Genomic DNA, 16,611 nt, shown 5'->3' with positions numbered 1-16,611 from the left:
AAACCCCAGCCCCGAGCGGGTCCTGGCGTGAGCCCGCCCCGGGCGGCGTGGGCTCCGGGCGCCGAGCGAAGCGCAGCTGCCCGGGTCCTGGGGAGGTGGAGGAGCATCCCTGCAGCACCAGTGAATTTTGGCACCCCCCGGTGCCCTGTGTCTCCTGAAAATTGCCTTTCGCTGGTGGCAGAGCCGCTCTCGTAAGTTGTGAATTTTCCGCAGGGAAAAAGGAGCGAGTCCCGGTGCCGCTCACCTTGGGAGCTGGGATGGGACGGAGCCCTCGCTGCAGCAAAGTGCTCCTTCGCAGGGCGGGAGGCACCGGGTGCTGGAGAGCCCGGCACGGATGGGGCTGCACGCAGCAGCCAGGCAGGAAAATGGGGAACGTGCACATGTCTGTTTGCGTGGCCAGTGCAGAGCGATGCAGTTTTACGTGGGCATCTTCTTGGGCATCTCTAACTGTCTGTTAGTTTACACTGCGTTTTGTGCTGAGCTGCCTCAAGCTCCTTCTGTCTGTGCAGAGCTTAGCGTTCATAGCGTGTGTAGCGTTAGCACGGTGAGCTGACGGTAGATCTGAGAGTCCCGCTGCTCTGCCACGTAGTTCATGTGCTGTTTGTGTGTGGAGGTGGGCGGCCGTGGGCCAGCGGGGCCAGCTGAGCCAGCCCTCTGTGGCCACCGAGTCTGAAGCGGCCGAATGTCACGGGACCCGCTGCAGGGGCACTGGGACTCGCTGTGCCGTGTGCTGGAGCGCTGGATCGCCCGGAGCTGCTGTCGTCTCCTGCCTGCGGGCTGGCCCCACAGGTCACCCCTCCTGGGAATTTGGAGGGTGTGATGTGTGACATTTTGTTCCTGGTCTGACGAGCATCATGATATCCAGCTCATGGGCTCTGGAAGCTGGAACGTCCCTGCTGGAGGCACTGCTTGGAGTAGGGTGAACAAGACCCATGGGTGGTAGGTCTGGGGAGGGTGACAGCGCAGTGTGTTTGGCTGTTCCTCCAGACCGCTTCCCACCTATAATCCTGTGCCGGGTGTGGTGGTAAGGAATACTACTTGTTGCCTTGGCAACGGCTATTAAACCAGAAAAAGGGTATGACATTTATTTAGCATTGTGGATGAAGCTGACATCTCATTATTAGCGTCTGTCTGCGACTCCTCCTGGGTGGAGAGAGACAAAACAGCAGCAGCCTGCGCGTCGACTGCCGCTGCAGAATGGGAGGTGAGGGTTGTCCATCGGCGTGCTGGTTAAACCGCTCGGCCAGCGGACGGGAGCTTCCTTCCGGAGACTGCTGTGGCCTCTGCAAGGCTGTCATTGCTCATGAGCATCTTCGGTGCCGGCGTTCAGTACCGGCCTTCTCTCCCTGTGCTCCTCCTCAGCTTGTGCCTAGGGGAGGGGAAGCTGAGGGTTGTGCCGTGCCCTTCTGCTGGCTTTTGGTAAAATGAACGTATCCTCCGAGGGCTTGGCGAATGCTGGTAAAGACTGGAGAGAGGTGATGTATGGGGAAAGCCCTTCTGCCCTGGTGAAATGCCACCAGCCAGTGTGTCGTGGTGCCGTGGCGTGGGTGTTTGACACAGTCTGGTATCTCTCCAGCAGCCCTTTAGCAAGGGCAGTGCTGACGCAGAGCAGATGTATTTTTTTTTCTGGTGGCCTCATCGCCCTGGGCTCTGCCTTGGGACTTCGGTGCGGATGTGGGTTCTTCGCCCGCTTTCCTTCAGGTTTCTCCCAGCTCAGCGCCTGCTGGAAGCGGTGAGACCTGGCGGGGGCCTTGCTCTGGTTTGTGCACAGCCATGCAGGTGGGTGAGTTCCATGTCAGAGCCGTGCTCTGCGATTCTCCACCTGGGCTTTGGTCTGCTAGGATTTAGAAAAACCTGGGGAAGCGTCATCCCATAGGCGATTAGTTAATTATTTAGCAACATCCCTGAAATTGGGAGCTGGTGGGGCATTCTTTTGCTGGTTGCTCCCTGCCTGTTAGGCTCATTTTGCTCGTGCTTTTGTTTTCTCTTCCTCTCCTAGACCGACTTCAGGATAAGTCAGGAGCTTGTGTAGACCCCAAGGAGCAGCAGAAAGGGCCAACTGCAGAAATCTAAATCTCCTTTTATTTTTTTTTTTCCCTCACTCCTAGAATTTTTACCTTTCACAAAACTGCATATTCTCATTTTACTAGACCACGTCTGATTTTGCTTCAGCCATGGCTCTGTGTGATCTGCTGAGGTCCTCAAGTGCAGGTGAGCTCCACAGAGACTGGGGGCAGCCATGGCTCGCACTTGGGAAGCCACGCAACATCTCTCGCCCTAGTGAGATAACGGAGGGAATAAGGTAATCTGAAGAGGAGGTCTGATTAGAGGAGGTAAACAGTAAATCGAAATTACCAAAAGCACCCCAGTGAGCAAATGGCCTTTGATATTTGTTTGTTGCCATTGTTAAGGCGTTTTTACTTTTAAGAAGGTTTGCAGGTTGAAGCGAGTTGTGCTACCACCATCCTTCCCTCCCCAGTATGGTTATAATAAATCAAAGTAATCCTGAAAGCTGCAACATTGACTGCTTGTCAGCAGGCTGCGAGGGAAGGAGTACGACTTGCTGAGGAATCCTGTTTCCTGTTCTGCAGGATGAGAAGCAGAACCAAATTCCTCTATGATTTCTTTTTTGTCAAAGCTTTTATCAGATGGAATGAGGCTTCTTTAAAACCCCAGAGCCCGAAATATCCAGGTTTAAAAGGGGGTTGGATTCTCAACTAAAAATATTCTTTGTGCAACCCGTGCTCCCCCCCCCTTCTTTTGCAAGTTTCATTTTTAATAGCGGAGGACCCCGTGGTGCGTTTTTGACTACCTCCAGGTAATTGCATGGCATAGAGAGGAGGTGGGGAAGCAGGTATTGCTTGGGAAATACCGGCTGTGCTACCCTGTGCCTGGAAAACGAGCTTTGTGAAAAGCTGAATGGAATATGGAAGTAAACCGTTGCCTTGCTTATCCTTCTGCAACGACCTCGTTTACCTTTCACTTGCCATTCAGCAAGCAGCTTTGAGTCTTTTGCTCATCAATAACTGCCCTGCCTGCACTGAGCGTCTTGCTGCCCGTTCTCAGAATTTTTTTAAAACTGTTATTGATTGACCGCGGCCTGCTCGCTTGCTGGTGTCCCGCGGTCTTCTATCAGATATATTATTTATTTTCTAATAGCTCGAGTGGTTGTCACTGTGCAACTGTTGGCTAATTCCATCATCACACGTCCTCGGGACAGCAGTCAGTCCCTCTTCCCTGCACCCTTTAACCAAGTCCCCCTGCCACGCAGCTGTGTTGGCTAAGTACCGCCGAGTGACTGGGAAGAGCAATATTTTTGCAGCTTGGGTTTGTTTTTCTGGATTTGTTTTTCTGGAGTGGGTCTGTATGCCTGTGGTTCCAAAATACCCGACTGCGTGTGTCAATGCCAGCTATTTCATTCTGGATCGGTAGAAAATTGGAAATTAATTTAATGTTATTGGGATTTGAAAAATTAATGTTGATAGCTTTAAAGGTTCTCAAGGCCAATTTAAAAAAAAAAAAAAAAAAAAAAGGCCTTTGTGTAGCTGTCAAAACTGTTCAGGCAAAATGAAGATGAGGATGATAAGCTGCAGGTTTGTAATGAAAGCTGCTGTTTGCAGAGGGACCTTCTGATGGCTCTCAAGCACCCAGGCCGGCCTTTTTCAAATGTTCCTGTATCAAAAGTAAACAGACGGCTTTAATGCAGCATTTCTCGATTGCCTGCATCGATCTCTTCTGAAAAGAGTATTACTAATCGCTGGGGACCATTTTCTCTCCTTTTGAAGATAAAAGCAGCGGTGCGCAGAAGTGCTCTCATACTCCAGAAACCCCTGCCTAGATCTTTCATACCCAGCACAGGTTTCGTGCTGCTTCCCCTCCTCCTTTCATCTTCCTTCTCGGCGTTCAGGGAGACGGGATCTGTATGCCAGAGGAGCCTCCTTCCTCCCCACCCAGCCTCTCCTCTCCGCTGCCAAAATGTCATCCTCCTCTCCTTGTGGCGTCCTGGCCGTTGCCATGGAAATACCTCTTTTTGCACAGATTTAGGACTTCAAAGCAATAGGGGGCTGGAAGTTGCACCTGGGTTCAGAGCAGTGTCCATCATTGCTGTGTTTGCTAACCGAATCCAAAACGCTTGTCAGCGTAACATTCAGCACCGCGGAAAACAGGAGCTTTGCGGCGTGATGGGTGCAGAACCAAACAGGGTCGTAAAGCTTCGAGATCAGGCGTTGAGAACGGAGAAATGACTAAAGTTTCTCCTGAAATGTTGCAGCATCTTTATTGAGCATCTTACAGCTAGCAGTACCAGCCGTGCCAACAGATGGCTTGGGAATTTGCGTTTGACAGGCACAACAGGAATAGAACCAGCTATAACATGATCTTAAATTAGCGTTGCATGGATGGATTTTTGGCCAAACGTTGCTGCCCTATGGAGAATGTCTGGTGCAAAATGGGCTGGAAGGGGCTGCCCAGGGAAGGGGTTGAGTCCCCATCCCTGGGGGGATTTAACAGCCGGGCAGACGCGGTGCTGAGGGCCAGGGTTTGGGGGCGGGATGGCAGGGGTAGGGGAATGGTTGGGCTTGGTGATCTTAAAGGGCTTTTCCAACCCAAACAATTCTGTGATTCTATGAAAACACTGTCACCAAATACACACTGCTGGGATCGTTCCTGTTTCCCCCGGGGTACAATGTTGCCGTATGGACCCTTCCATTTAATGCCTTTTTGGTTTCTTTTCCAGCAAACTGTCCAAATACTCAGAGTTTATACGCATTAACACATTTTTCCTCCTTTCCCCGCCCCCCTTCCCCAAGGAGCCTTAGCCCGGTTCCCAGCTGTGAGGACACGTGGTTCCTGGGGAAGGTCTGCTGGCTGGCCTGAACATCCCACGTGTGTCGCATGGGCGATACCCCCGCTGCAGAAGGTGCTATGTTTTATTTAGTAAGCAGCGATAAATAATTAAATAAGACTTTTAGAAGAGCCAAAGGTCTCAGTTGGTAGGGTTGCGATCAATGTTCCTGTGGCGTTAGAGCTGTCCCCGTGCTGTCCTCCCACGGTGCAAGGGGGCCATGTTCTCCGTGGGTCCATCGAAATGGCTGGCGAGAGTCCCTGAGGTCTCTGGGTATAAATAGTGCACGTCCTCTGAAGCTGGCAGGATTATAACTGGTTGGAACATAATTAACTTGAATTATTTAGCTAGTAAACTCTTAGGTAAAGTGGCAGAGCTTGGCTGCAACTTGCGCCGGTGCTGGAAAAGTCTGTCTGGCACTTGCTTTTGGAATAATCAGGGTGTTTGTTGCTGGAGAGATAAGGAACTGTATCTTGCAACACGGAGTTTGATGATGTGAGTTTTATAAACAAGTCTGCTAAAAAGATGTTGTAGCTTTGTCGGCTAAAGCAACGAGACAGGCAATAGGCAGACATTTCATTTTCAAATAAGATAAATCTGGTTTGTGGGAGGGATTGGACAGAGAAATTCTGCTTCAGCTGAAAACGGGCTGCCCAGGGAGGTGGTCGAGTCCCCATCCCTGGGGGGATTTAACAGCCGGGCAGAGGCGGTGCTGAGGGGCAGGGTTTGGGGGTGGGATGGCAGGGGTAGGGGAACGGTTGGGCTTGGTGAGCTTAAAGGGCTTTTCCAACCTCAAAGATTTTATTTTAAAAAAAAAAAAAAAAAAGTGGCTTTTAGCTGCCGCACCAGCGCTGCAATTTGATGTACTGGGGTTTTCTGCCCACCATCCCCAGCGCGCTGTGCCCCACAGGGACTTCTGCGGGCACTGGAGTGGATGGTCCAGAAGTAGAGGGCTTGGGGCTTGGGGCAATGGCTTTGGGTCCTAGAGCTGAACAGAGATTCTGTGCTTGCTTTTGCCTTGGGACACTGGACCACCTTTGGTACAAGCCAGAGACAAAAACCAGCCTTGCGTTTCTGCTGGGAAATGGTAGCTGGGTGACCGGGCGGCAGAGCCCGGCCGCGCCTGCTGTGGCTGCGGGTGCAAGCGCGTTGTGTTTGTCCTTGCAAATACAGCCGTGCCTGGGGTTGCCTTAATATTGCATCTGCTTCGCCAAGTGATCCTTCAGCATTTTATAATACCCAGAAGTGCTAATGCTCCAGTGCTGCGCGGACACACAGCGCATGGGAAACCGTTTCCTGTGGAGCTTAACCAGAGCTTGTTCCTGGAAGGAGACCTTGATTTGGAGAAGCAATTAAAGAGATGCTCAGATTGCATCAAGGAGTGCCCACATGGACTTGCTGCACCAAAACTAACATGTAAAATGGGATTTTTAAGTGCTGGAATTAACTTCCAAATACATCATCAAAGCAGCACTTAAAGACTGCAGTGAGATTGAGAAAACACCAGCTCGTAAAAGAATTTGAAAAGCGAACGTATGAAAGCAAACCAAGCTTAAAGCCTATAGCATATAGTGTGGGGTGGTTTTTTGTTTAGTTTTGGGGTTTTTTAACATACAGAAGAGCAGATTAAACAAGTGCATGGAAAGGAAATGCCCTGAGGTTTAGTGAGGAGGCTTGAACGACAAGCAGCAGTTGTAGATCCTGAACACGGTGCTCCTCTGTGCCGGATGCTGATTGGGATATTTCTGATTCCCTGCCTATTTGCTCGGGATAGGAGTTATCTTCCTGCAGTCTGTTAAAATAGATGGGAAGGAGGAGGGAACCTGCAAGGCTCCTCCTGTATCTGCCGGGGTTTTTCAGAGCTCTTGCAGTGCTGCTGGCGAGCAGAGCGGCTTCGTCTGGCACCACGACTGTCAGCGCTTGGTTGCCCTCCGAGGCAAGGTGCGGGCTGAGAGGACATCCCCGTGCCGCTGCCTGGCTCTGGTGTTGCACGGTCTCATCCCACCCAAATCCCTGACATCCCATGGAGAGGTGGATGTTCAGAGGTAGCAGAAGACATCTTAATTTCCATTGTATTTTTTTTTTTACAGTAAATCTTCTGTTTTCAGGATGTGGGTTACGTGAACATTCAGCAGCAGGTCTTACTGTTTCTGAGCAAACCAGATCAATAGCAGTTTCTAAAAACATGCTTCTGCAAAGACCAACTCAAATCACTGGAGGCATTTATTTTATTGTAGCTTTTATTTATGTCAAATGACTCTTTTTGTGGAAAGCCCCACTACAGGGGCCTGGTTCTGCTCTCCCGTTGCCCTGGCCGTACGTGCCTCAGTGTCTGGCTGCTTTCCCCTTTTGGAGGGGGACGGAGGAGTCTGAGCACCCGGCTGTCACCCTCGCTGCTCAGTTACCTGGGTGTCTCCGTTCCGAGGTCGTTTGCCGGGGTCCTGACTCCAGGACCCATGAGTCTGGGTCTGGCAAACAGGCCCATGCCCGGGAGCATCACCGCAGCCATATTGCTCAGAGCTCGCTGTTCTCCTGCCCTTTTGGCAAAATGACCGAGCTTCACCTTGAAACAGGACCAGGAAAAGGATCAAGCTGGGGACTCTGTTTGCATCTGGCTTGCTGTAAACAATTCCCACGGAGTTATCAGCATGGCCAAACGTATGGGAGAAAGGCTTTGCAAGAAAGCATGGCAGGCAAAATTGTGACTGTAAACATCACTGAATAAACTGGTGTACAGGTTGTATGGTGACTTGCCTGGAAAAATCCAGCCGGGTAAAAGCGAGTTGTGAGTCAATACTGCCTCAGATTAACTAAACCCGGAGCTGTTGGTTTGCTCCTGATCTCTGCACCTTGGTGGTTATTATAACTGTTTAATATTTGGCTTGCTCCACCAATGTAAATGACAGCTGGGGCCGGGTACAGTGACGAAGCTCTGTTACGGGAGAATTGGACTTTGAGATGAAGCCTTACCCTGGGAATTTTTTAGCAGAGGGATCTAAGCCTGCACCCCTCATTGGGGTCTGGGGGCTGTTGGATGGGTAAGGTTTTGTTCTCATTTATTTTTGAAGGGAGGCAGGGGGGGAAGGGGTTTGTCAAACAAAATTTTAATAGCAATATTTCGGCTGCAATGGAGCTGGCCAGGCCAAGGGGAACCAAAGGAGAGGCAGAGACCTCAGGGGTCAGGAGCCTCACTTGGAGGTGTTTGGGGGTGCAAGCTCAAATCCCTGGTCTGAAATGGGTACGCTGGGATTCCTGATGCCTCTGGCGAATGCTGTAACCCAAGAGCTCTTCTCAAGGCCTGTGGCCCTTGGATCCAGCTTTGGAGATGGGGCAAGGAGAAAAAAAAAATTGTCTTGCTTGTAATTCAGACATGCCCGTGAAGTTTGTCAAACAAAATTTTAATAGCAATATTTCGGCTGCAATGGAGCTGGCCAGGCCAAGGGGAACCAAAGGAGAGGCAGAGACCTCAGGGGTCAGGAGCCTCACTTGGAGGTGTTTGGGGGTGCAAGCTCAAATCCCTGGTCTGAAATGGGTACGCTGGGATTCCTGATGCCTCTGGCGAATGCTGTAACCCAAGAGCTCTTCTCAAGGCCTGTGGCCCTTGGATCCAGCTTTGGATCTTGCTTGTAATTCAGACATGCCCGTGAAGCGAAGGAGGACCAGCTCACTTGTTCCCGAGTCCGTGACTTGGAAGGCAATGGTGAGACCAGTCTGTCTTCTGTTGCATTTTTTGAATTGCAGTTGATGCTGTTGAGTTTGTGTGGACACCTTCTTGTGGGGTGTCCCTGTGACCCTCCCGGCACAGGGGGTGACTGGTCCTGTGCCCACAGCTGGAGCCGGGAGGAGCGTTTTTATTGTGGTGGAACACTTTATGAGAATCCTCTCAAGTTTACCTACAGCTAAATTATTAGTTGCTGGTTTAATTTCCTTTCTAATAAAGGAAGAGCAAACATCTCATTTTCCTTGGGCTGGCTTTAGATAAAAGAGTGGGCAGCTTCATTTGGTGAGATTGTTCTGGCTACAATATGAGAAGTAGCATTAAAATGCCAGAATGCAGTGTAGTTAGAGGCTGTTCCAGCCTTCTCCATGGAGTGAGCCAAACATGGGTTAGCGGGCGTGCTCCATCCCCGCGCTGTCGCAAACCCGCTTTGCTTTCAGGAGAGGAGCCGGGAGCACCCCGGCAGGCGGCGGCTGCAGCGTTGGCAATCCCAGCTGGCTGTGGAGGGGCTAGGGTCCGGGTGGGAGAGTCACGCAGAATCACAACGTTTGGAAGGGACCTCGGGAGCTCACCCAGTGCCACCCCCCTGCCCAAGCAGGCTCCCCCAGAGCAGGGGGCACAGGACAGCGGCCAGGCGGGGGTTGAAGATCTCCAGAGAAGGAGACTCCACAGCCCCCCTGGGCAGCCTGGGCCAGGGCTCGGGCACCCTCAAAGTCAAGAAGTTTTTCCTCATATTTAACTGAAACCACTTCTGCTTCAGTTTGTGCCCATTGCCCCTTGTCATGGGGCTGGGCACAAAGGGGAGATGCTCCAGTCCCCCCATCATCCTTGTTGCCCTCCTCTGGACTCTCTCCAGGAATTCCTCATCTTTCTTGAACTGGGGAGCCCAGAACTGGACACGGAGCTCCAGGTGGGGTCTCACCAGGGCAGAGTAGAGAGGGAGGAGAACCTCCCTCGCCCTGCTGGCCACGCTCCTCTTAATGCACCCCAGGATGCCATTGGCCTTCTTGGCAACGAGGGCACTTGATCCTTTGGGATCTGCAGACAGCAGCATAGGAGACCTGTCAGGAGTTTTGGGGTTCCCTGGGTTGGAGCTGTCCTACGGACGCCAGCCGTGTCCATTTATGGGCAAATGTCGGATTGTTTTGTTGGAAAACTTTCTCCATATAACTCTTGTTTTCTGTTACGAGGCCCTATCTGGCTGACTGGCTCCTACCCGTTGGGGCTCTGTGTTTGTTGTGTAGCAGCTCCCGTTCTGCTCTAGCCCTTCACGTGGGCGAGTGCCCTTGTTGCAAGGCCCTTTCCACTTCTATTTCTTTAGATATCTTTGATTTATTTTGTTTAGCGTGATAACCTCGGTCAATACACCGTGATTCCTTTTTTTCTTTTAATGAGTAATTTTCCACCAAACTACATCTCTTGGAAGGGTTTTTTTGTGTGTGTGTGTTTGTGCCTTGTGAGTGCAGGTTGGTTGTGCTGTGTTGGCACCGAGATGCCCGCTTGGAGCTGGAGTCCCACTGTGCTGGTTGCTCCACAGGGAAGGAATAACCAGCTGGTCCCTGCCCCACCGGTGGCAGGCCTGCGGTAGGTGTGACGGCGGGCGTTGCACGGGGGCGGCGAGACGATGGCTTGGGAGGTAGCTGACATGTATTTGAATATACTGCTTTAATTTGAATATGCTCCTAATTTAATCAGAAGCTGGTAAGAAACTGCGCGCCTTGATTCCCAAGTGTATTTTAGAGGGTTTAAAATACGGATTCTCGGCTTACACTTTTGGGTGATTCATAGAGAGGCTGAGCTCCCCGGTGGTTCCTGATGACAGTGTTGCAGAAATCTCAGATCCCAAGAACCAATGACCTGATTGGAGTTTGAAAATTCTTGCTTTTTTTTTTTTTTTTTTTTTTTTTTTTTCCCCCCCCAAGCAGCATCTGCCGCGGTTGGCAGCATGGCCCCAGGAGCAGTTGTGTCCATGCAGCTCCGGGGAGGAGCAGGGAGGCAGGAGCAAGCCCCTGGGACTGTGAGCAGACCGCCGTGGCCACGAGGGTACATTTTTTTCTGGAAGATTGGTTGGATATGTGAGGGAGAAGTGCCCATGACCCGCTGACAGAGGAAGCTCAGCCTGGCCAGGCGAGGGCCAGGAGCCATCTGGATGAAGGCAGCTCAGCCTGCGGGGAGAGCCTAATTTTGGGGAATCCCTGAGGGCCCTGAGGCGTGCATTGCTGTGCCTTTTCTGGGGCTGTCGGTGATGGTTCTTAGTCCATCAGGGTTTCTAAAGGAGGGATTGGTATGTCTCTGTTAGACACTTGCAATGGCAGATGGAGGAAGAGGAGGAAATGTGTTTCGGTGTGCAGCTGGGCACTGGCTGCCGGTGGGAGAGGGGTGTCCTGCTTCCCATCTCCAATTCACCACTGCAGCCAAGGTCAGGGGATATGTCTCGCTATAACGCAGCAAACCAAAGAGGAGGACTCCTCTCCCGTTGCTGGGGGACTTGCTCCGTCCCCATTTCTGTTTCACAGCGTTCCCTCTGTGGTTGGAGTTTGAAATAAAACATGAGCCGTGAAGCCTGAGTGAGGCTTGCGGCTGCGCCCTTCCCTGGTGCTCGGCACGTGGCAGCGGTACGAGGGGCAAAACTGCCCGTGGGGCGTACTGAAATGAAGGGCTTGCTGAAGGTGCCCTCATCAGGGCCAGCTGCAGTTTTTGGCCACTTGCCACAGTAAAGCACTGAGGCAGAGGGAGCTTTTCTGCAGTTCTCTGGAAGCGGAGCCCTCCGTGCCCGGCGCGTTCCTGCGGCTGGAGTCGCTGCTCCGAGCAAGGTCGGGATGTTGGAGCTGCAGGAGTTGGACCGTGCCGTGCCCAGGGGCATTTCCCAGTGCTCTGAGCCTCCTCCAGCCCCGAGGTCTGCATCCCAGTGGTGTTCCCTGCTGCGAGTTCCCGACTCGCTGTCAGCTCATCTGAGCTGCCGGGACACAGGTGAAATCACTGCGCAAGTCCTGCTCCCCCCGGCTTCGCGAGCAGGCTCTGTTATTGACCCGGCACGGGGAGCTGACCCGATCGCTTTGACACGCAGGGAGATGCTTTTGGCTTTAGATAGGACTTTTTTCTTAATCCATGTTCGTAACAGGATTTCCTTGATCGAGCTGTCAGCTGTGCATAACTGACCTTGATTGTATCTTGCAAAGGAGTTTAATTCCCCAAATGATGCCATTAAAGGTCTCTCATACATGCAAGGTTTGCTTGGCCAAGTCTTGACCTGCTGTTTTTTCCTCCTCCCTGTGCCTTCAGAGAGAACATCTTGATAAACAGAGCCTCTCTTACGCCCACATCTCTGCACCGTGAACCCTTGCCCCTGCATTTTCTGAAGGCAAAGAGTGAAAAGCAAGATGTTAGAGAGGCACTAGAAGATGAGATCTGGGCATGCTGGCAGCTCTGTATTTAAATGGGAAAATGGCTAGGAACTGAACATTTAAGGACCAAACATTCAGCTGGACTTTTGCTGATTTCAGCGGGATTAGGGAGGGCGGCAGCCGGGGATGGAAGTCACGGCCGCTCCGAGCAGGGTAGGACAGGCTGGCTGGGGGAGACACGGCACCTCGGGAGCAGGACGGCCGGGGTCTGCCAGGAAGGGTGCTTGTACCACGGCTGTGGGGTGATAGGAGGGGATGGGCAGAGGGACGGCAGATCCTGTGGCCTGTTGGTATGAGCTGGCAGGGCTCTGCCGGCGAGGCTGTGGTGGGCACGGTGTGGAGGAAGCCGTCTGGCTGGAGGGTGGTGGCTGGCAGAGCTCGGGCAGTGCATGGGGCCGTCGGTCCAGGGCCACCAACCTCACGAGTAACACCTACTCCTCCAGTGCTTTCTGAGCAAGGCTCAAACCTCCCTGAGCACTGGAATCTACATCTCTCGTGTGCAGCTTCTGCGTCCTACAGAGGCGAGGGTCAAACGGAGGAGGTGCTGCTTGAGAGCCCGGGCAGCTCCCAGACCTGCTCTGCGTTCCCGCGGCAGCACTTTGGCCCCCATTGCAGGACCATACTCCCCCACATCATCCAGCTTTAAGGGCATTTCATGCGGAGTCCCATCCTGAAAGTTGGAGCATCCTGAGCAGTATTCCCTCAGCCTGCGGACGCTGGGAGAAGTCATTTCTGTTGAGAGCGTGAGGGTGCCTGAGGTGCCCCGAACCATTGCTGCGGAGCAGCAGCACGTGTTTCGGTGTTCCCCTCAATGTCCTCCTTGTAGAGGATAACTGAGTTCAGCCCATCAGCGAGGTGACTGCCAGGAGCGGTGGGAGATGCGGAGGGAGGACAACATGCTTCCAACAGGAGACATTCAGCAAGGGGGGGACAGTGCTGGTAACCTGTGTCGGAAGCTGGTGGAAGGAAATAGGAACTCAAGGTGCTTAAAACCCCTTCGTCTTTCAGAGTGACTCGAATTTGTAACCTGCAGTTGCTGTGTAGGGTTGGAACAAAGCTCTGCCTAGCCCAGTTGTCTAGCTCCAAAATACCAAGGAAACAAGCTGGGCTGCATGGGAGAGTGGGCTGGAGAGCTGCGAGCTGGCTCAGGTATGTCTGCGGGGGCTGCGGGCACGGTGGGAAGTGCTCTGCGTTGGGAGGGCGAGGGCAAGCCCACAGGATCATCCTGTTCTGCTTGAGCTGCTAAAGCTCAGCCGCGGGGACCCAGTCTGACAGCAGCGGTGGTACCTGCTGGCTCTGGGACAGCTTTAATGCACGCCAAGTTCATTAGCACCAGCAAGGTCACCTTGCTGTGTCTCCGAAACAGGACTGAGGGGGGTCTGTGTTCTACAGAAGGGATGCTCTTGGTGGGAAGGGGAGAGCTGGGCAGTGACAGTGCTGGCAGGGACAGGTACTACTGGAAGAGCAGCAGTGCCAGGGGTACTTGGATTTCTTGCTCTGGTAGTCCTTGACTCCTGAGGCTTCTCTGAGCTACTCCTGTGGAGTAGCCAGGCAGTCCTGGGAGCTTCTGCAAGGCCAGAGTCTGTCCTCTGCAGCCTGCTTACCCGGCAGGTCTGACCTCCCATCTCCTGTCTGCAAAATTATGCTCCTGATTTATGTGGCTTCCTATTTATTTTCTTCCCCTAATCGTGCCCCTGATGTGCAACCTACACGGCAGCTTCCTTCTGACTAATTGCACCAAAATGAGTGCCAGTAACGTGCCTCGAGCAGTACAGAGTCAGGTGGAGGGCAGCGCTGATTGCTTTGCTATGCAAATAGCATTCCTGGTCACATTTGGCACCAGGTGATCATTGACTTTGGCATTGACGGATAGGTACAGTCACTTGGGACAGCTGTGTCACGTGATATTTGTCAAACCCCCATAAAATGAAAGAAGATAACAATACTGCAAAAGTGTTGAATATGAGATTTGGTTGCCTTTACTACGATGTCTTGTATCTAAATGATGCTTGGTTCCTGCAGTTAATTCTCTGCTCGTAGTTTTCCTACTTTAAAGTTTCTCAAACCCAAATCATCCCTTTTTTATTACCTTTTTGAAGTAGCTGGTGATGCTCGGCAAGCAAAGATGCCGTGATAGTCCAAGAGACCTCTTGTGCCCTTAGAGGCTCTTGGAGAGGTCAGAGAGCAGAGGCTTCCTTTCGGACACGAAGCGAGCAGAGCATCTCGCGCCCACTCCACTGCAGGCCTCCTCGCTCTGGTCTATGGCTGAAATTCCACATTTTCTCTGACTGGGCCTCTGTTCAACAGGTGAAGCAGATCATGGAAGAGGCGGTGACGAGGAAGTTTGTGCATGAGGACAGCAGCCACATCATCTCCTTCTGTGGTGAGTCTCTGGTGGCGGGATGTTGACGTGAACTGGGGGCTGGAGCACCCTCTTCGTGTTGGGCTTTCCCTGCCTGGAGTTGGGGCTGTGGTCCGTGTGTTTCCTGGGGGCACGCTCCAGCTCTGGGATGTGCTGACCTGCTGAGCTCTGCACTGGGCAGGGTGCTGAGACCTGGCCTCAAACTTGTGACACGTTCCACCAGGAAGAAGGGTGCTCTCTCTTGCTCCACACTACCTGTGAGATACAAATACACCTCCTTTCCTGCTCCGCCGTCCTTGCCCAGGGTCCTCCCAGCACGTATCACAGACAGTGCCCTGCTGCGTTGTCCCTCCCAACAGATACCTGGGTGGTTGAAGTCCCCCGTGAGGACCACGGCTTGTGAATGTGAGGCTGCTCCTAGCTGTCTGTAGAGGGCCTCATCCGCTTGGTCTTCCTGGTCGGGTGGCCTGTAGCAGACCCCCGCTATAATGTGACGTGTCCCTGCCCTCCCTTTAATCCTGACCTGTGAGCTCTCGGCCAGTTCCTTATCCATCCCAGACGGAGCTCCGTGCACTCCAGCTGGTCACTGTGGGTGACACCCCCTCCTCATCTCCCCTCCCTGTCCTTCCTACAGAGCTCTGTCCTTCCATTCCAACGCTCCAGCTGCAGGATCCATCCCGCCACATCTCTGTGATGCCAATAAGATCACAGCCCTGCCTGCCTGTGCACATCTCTAACTCCTCTTGTTTATTCCCCGTGCTACGTGCGTTTGCGTGGAGTCATTGAAGTTGGGCCCCGATGAAGTTGGCTTATGGGCTGGAGCGGCTGGAATTCCTTTGTGCTGCTCTTCAGGTGCTCTCCTGCTGGCCCGTGATCCTTCTGCAGGCTCTGGGCATCTATTGCTGGCACTGGCATCAAGCTGGTAGGAGTGGGATGGACTGAGGCTCTCCTTTCCTGGCAACTTTAGTTTAAAGCCATCTTTACCAGCTTGGCAATTAGTCTGTGGATAGCAGGGAAGCACCTCAGGCTGTCGGCTGAGCGAGGTGGTTGTAGCCCAGGAGCCCCGGGTGTGGAACAGGCCCTTTGTGCTGGGTAGGGACATTTCTCTGCCCCTTGGGGGTACAGGTGGGATGGAGCTGGAGCCAGATGGGGGGGCTTCAAGGAAAGGGACAGCATTAATCAGACGTGCGAGCTGTGGTTTCTGTGCCCTGGCAGCCCTGGCAGTGTCAAGTGTTTACCCACTCACCCAGAGCTCGAGAGCCTGCTTTGACAAGGCGCCTGATGCCCTCCATCTGCCTCCGTCTCCTCGCTAGCAGCTTTCTGAGAGACAGATACTGCTTTTGGGAGGTACCAGTGCCTGCTGTGGAAGAAGAGTAAGCCCCTGCTGTCCTCCAAGTTGGCAGTAGGCTTGCACCACGGTGGGTTTCCCAGGTGGCTTTGGTTTTTGGGTCAGTTGATAGCCCCTTCCCTCGGCAGCGTTACGTGTAACAGAGCAGCAGGCAGCCTTGCAAGGGACCGTTCTGCCAGACTCCTGCCAGACACGGCGGTTCCCCCTCCGGGTGCCGCTCTCGGGGCAGTGTGGATGCAAAAGCTGTGGCTGTTGGTCGCTGGTGGTGCTGGGCAAGTGGTGGGTGTAGTTGGCTGGAGGTGGCTTGCTGAGGGCTGTGCTGTCTTACCCTGTTGTGCTTCCCCGCTTGCGTGTGTGAGATGAGGCTCCATCCACCAAAGTCTGTGGAATTGCCCTCTTTGGGATGCTCCCCGAATTTTGCAAGGCAAAGTTCCTACACTGGACTCGTGATGGAGATGGTTAGAGTTCCCTCTGCCCGCTGACTCCCAGGGCAGGATGTCTTGCCCTGGAGCACAGCATCTGTCCCTGCTTGGAAGGGGCTTTTGGGGAGTGCGGTATGCGTGCCTGTGCCCCTGGCATGGGTAGAGGTCCCATCTGCAAGGTGGGCACTGCCCTTTCTCCTGGCTCAGTCTGATCTCGCACGCTCCCTGGCCGTGCACCGCTGCCGAGGAAGCCGTGCCTGCCCTGCCCTTCAGCAGGGTGAGGTGCTTGCCCGCTGCCCTCCCTGTTTCATGTATTTCTGCCGAGCAGACAGACAGACAGACAAGGCATCATCGTAGCTCTGCTGGAAGAAGCTGTGCTCCCTCTCTGCCCAGTCCCCAATTTTCAGCCCATGTGCTGGGTCTCCCTGCTCCCGGCTGCCACGGTAGTGTTTATGGCAACAGGCAGGGGGATGGCTCTGCAGCCGGAGTCTGGGCCCAGCTCTGCCACGTAGTG

The 16,611-nt window shown here is 53.2% G+C and overlaps 1 protein-coding gene across 1 annotated transcript in view; it reads left to right on the top strand.

Moving 5' to 3' along the window:
• SGSM1 (small G protein signaling modulator 1) overlaps window positions 1–16,611 on the top strand; it is a 47,947-nt gene that overhangs the window by 5,838 nt on the left and 25,498 nt on the right. Inside the window, exons 2-3 of the mRNA XM_035896658.1 lie at window positions 1,702–1,732; window positions 14,273–14,348. Of these exons, the coding sequence (XP_035752551.1) occupies window positions 1,702–1,732; window positions 14,273–14,348 (107 nt within the window). The remainder of the gene's footprint in view (window positions 1–1,701; window positions 1,733–14,272; window positions 14,349–16,611) is intronic.

This window comes from Egretta garzetta, unplaced genomic scaffold (assembly GCF_000687185.1).
Source record: "Egretta garzetta isolate BGI_Z169 unplaced genomic scaffold, ASM68718v1 scaffold390, whole genome shotgun sequence".
Classification (NCBI taxonomy): Eukaryota; Metazoa; Chordata; class Aves; order Pelecaniformes; family Ardeidae; genus Egretta; species Egretta garzetta.
Note: the sequence above shows the minus strand (reverse complement) of the source record. Positions and strands in the feature narration are given on the sequence as shown.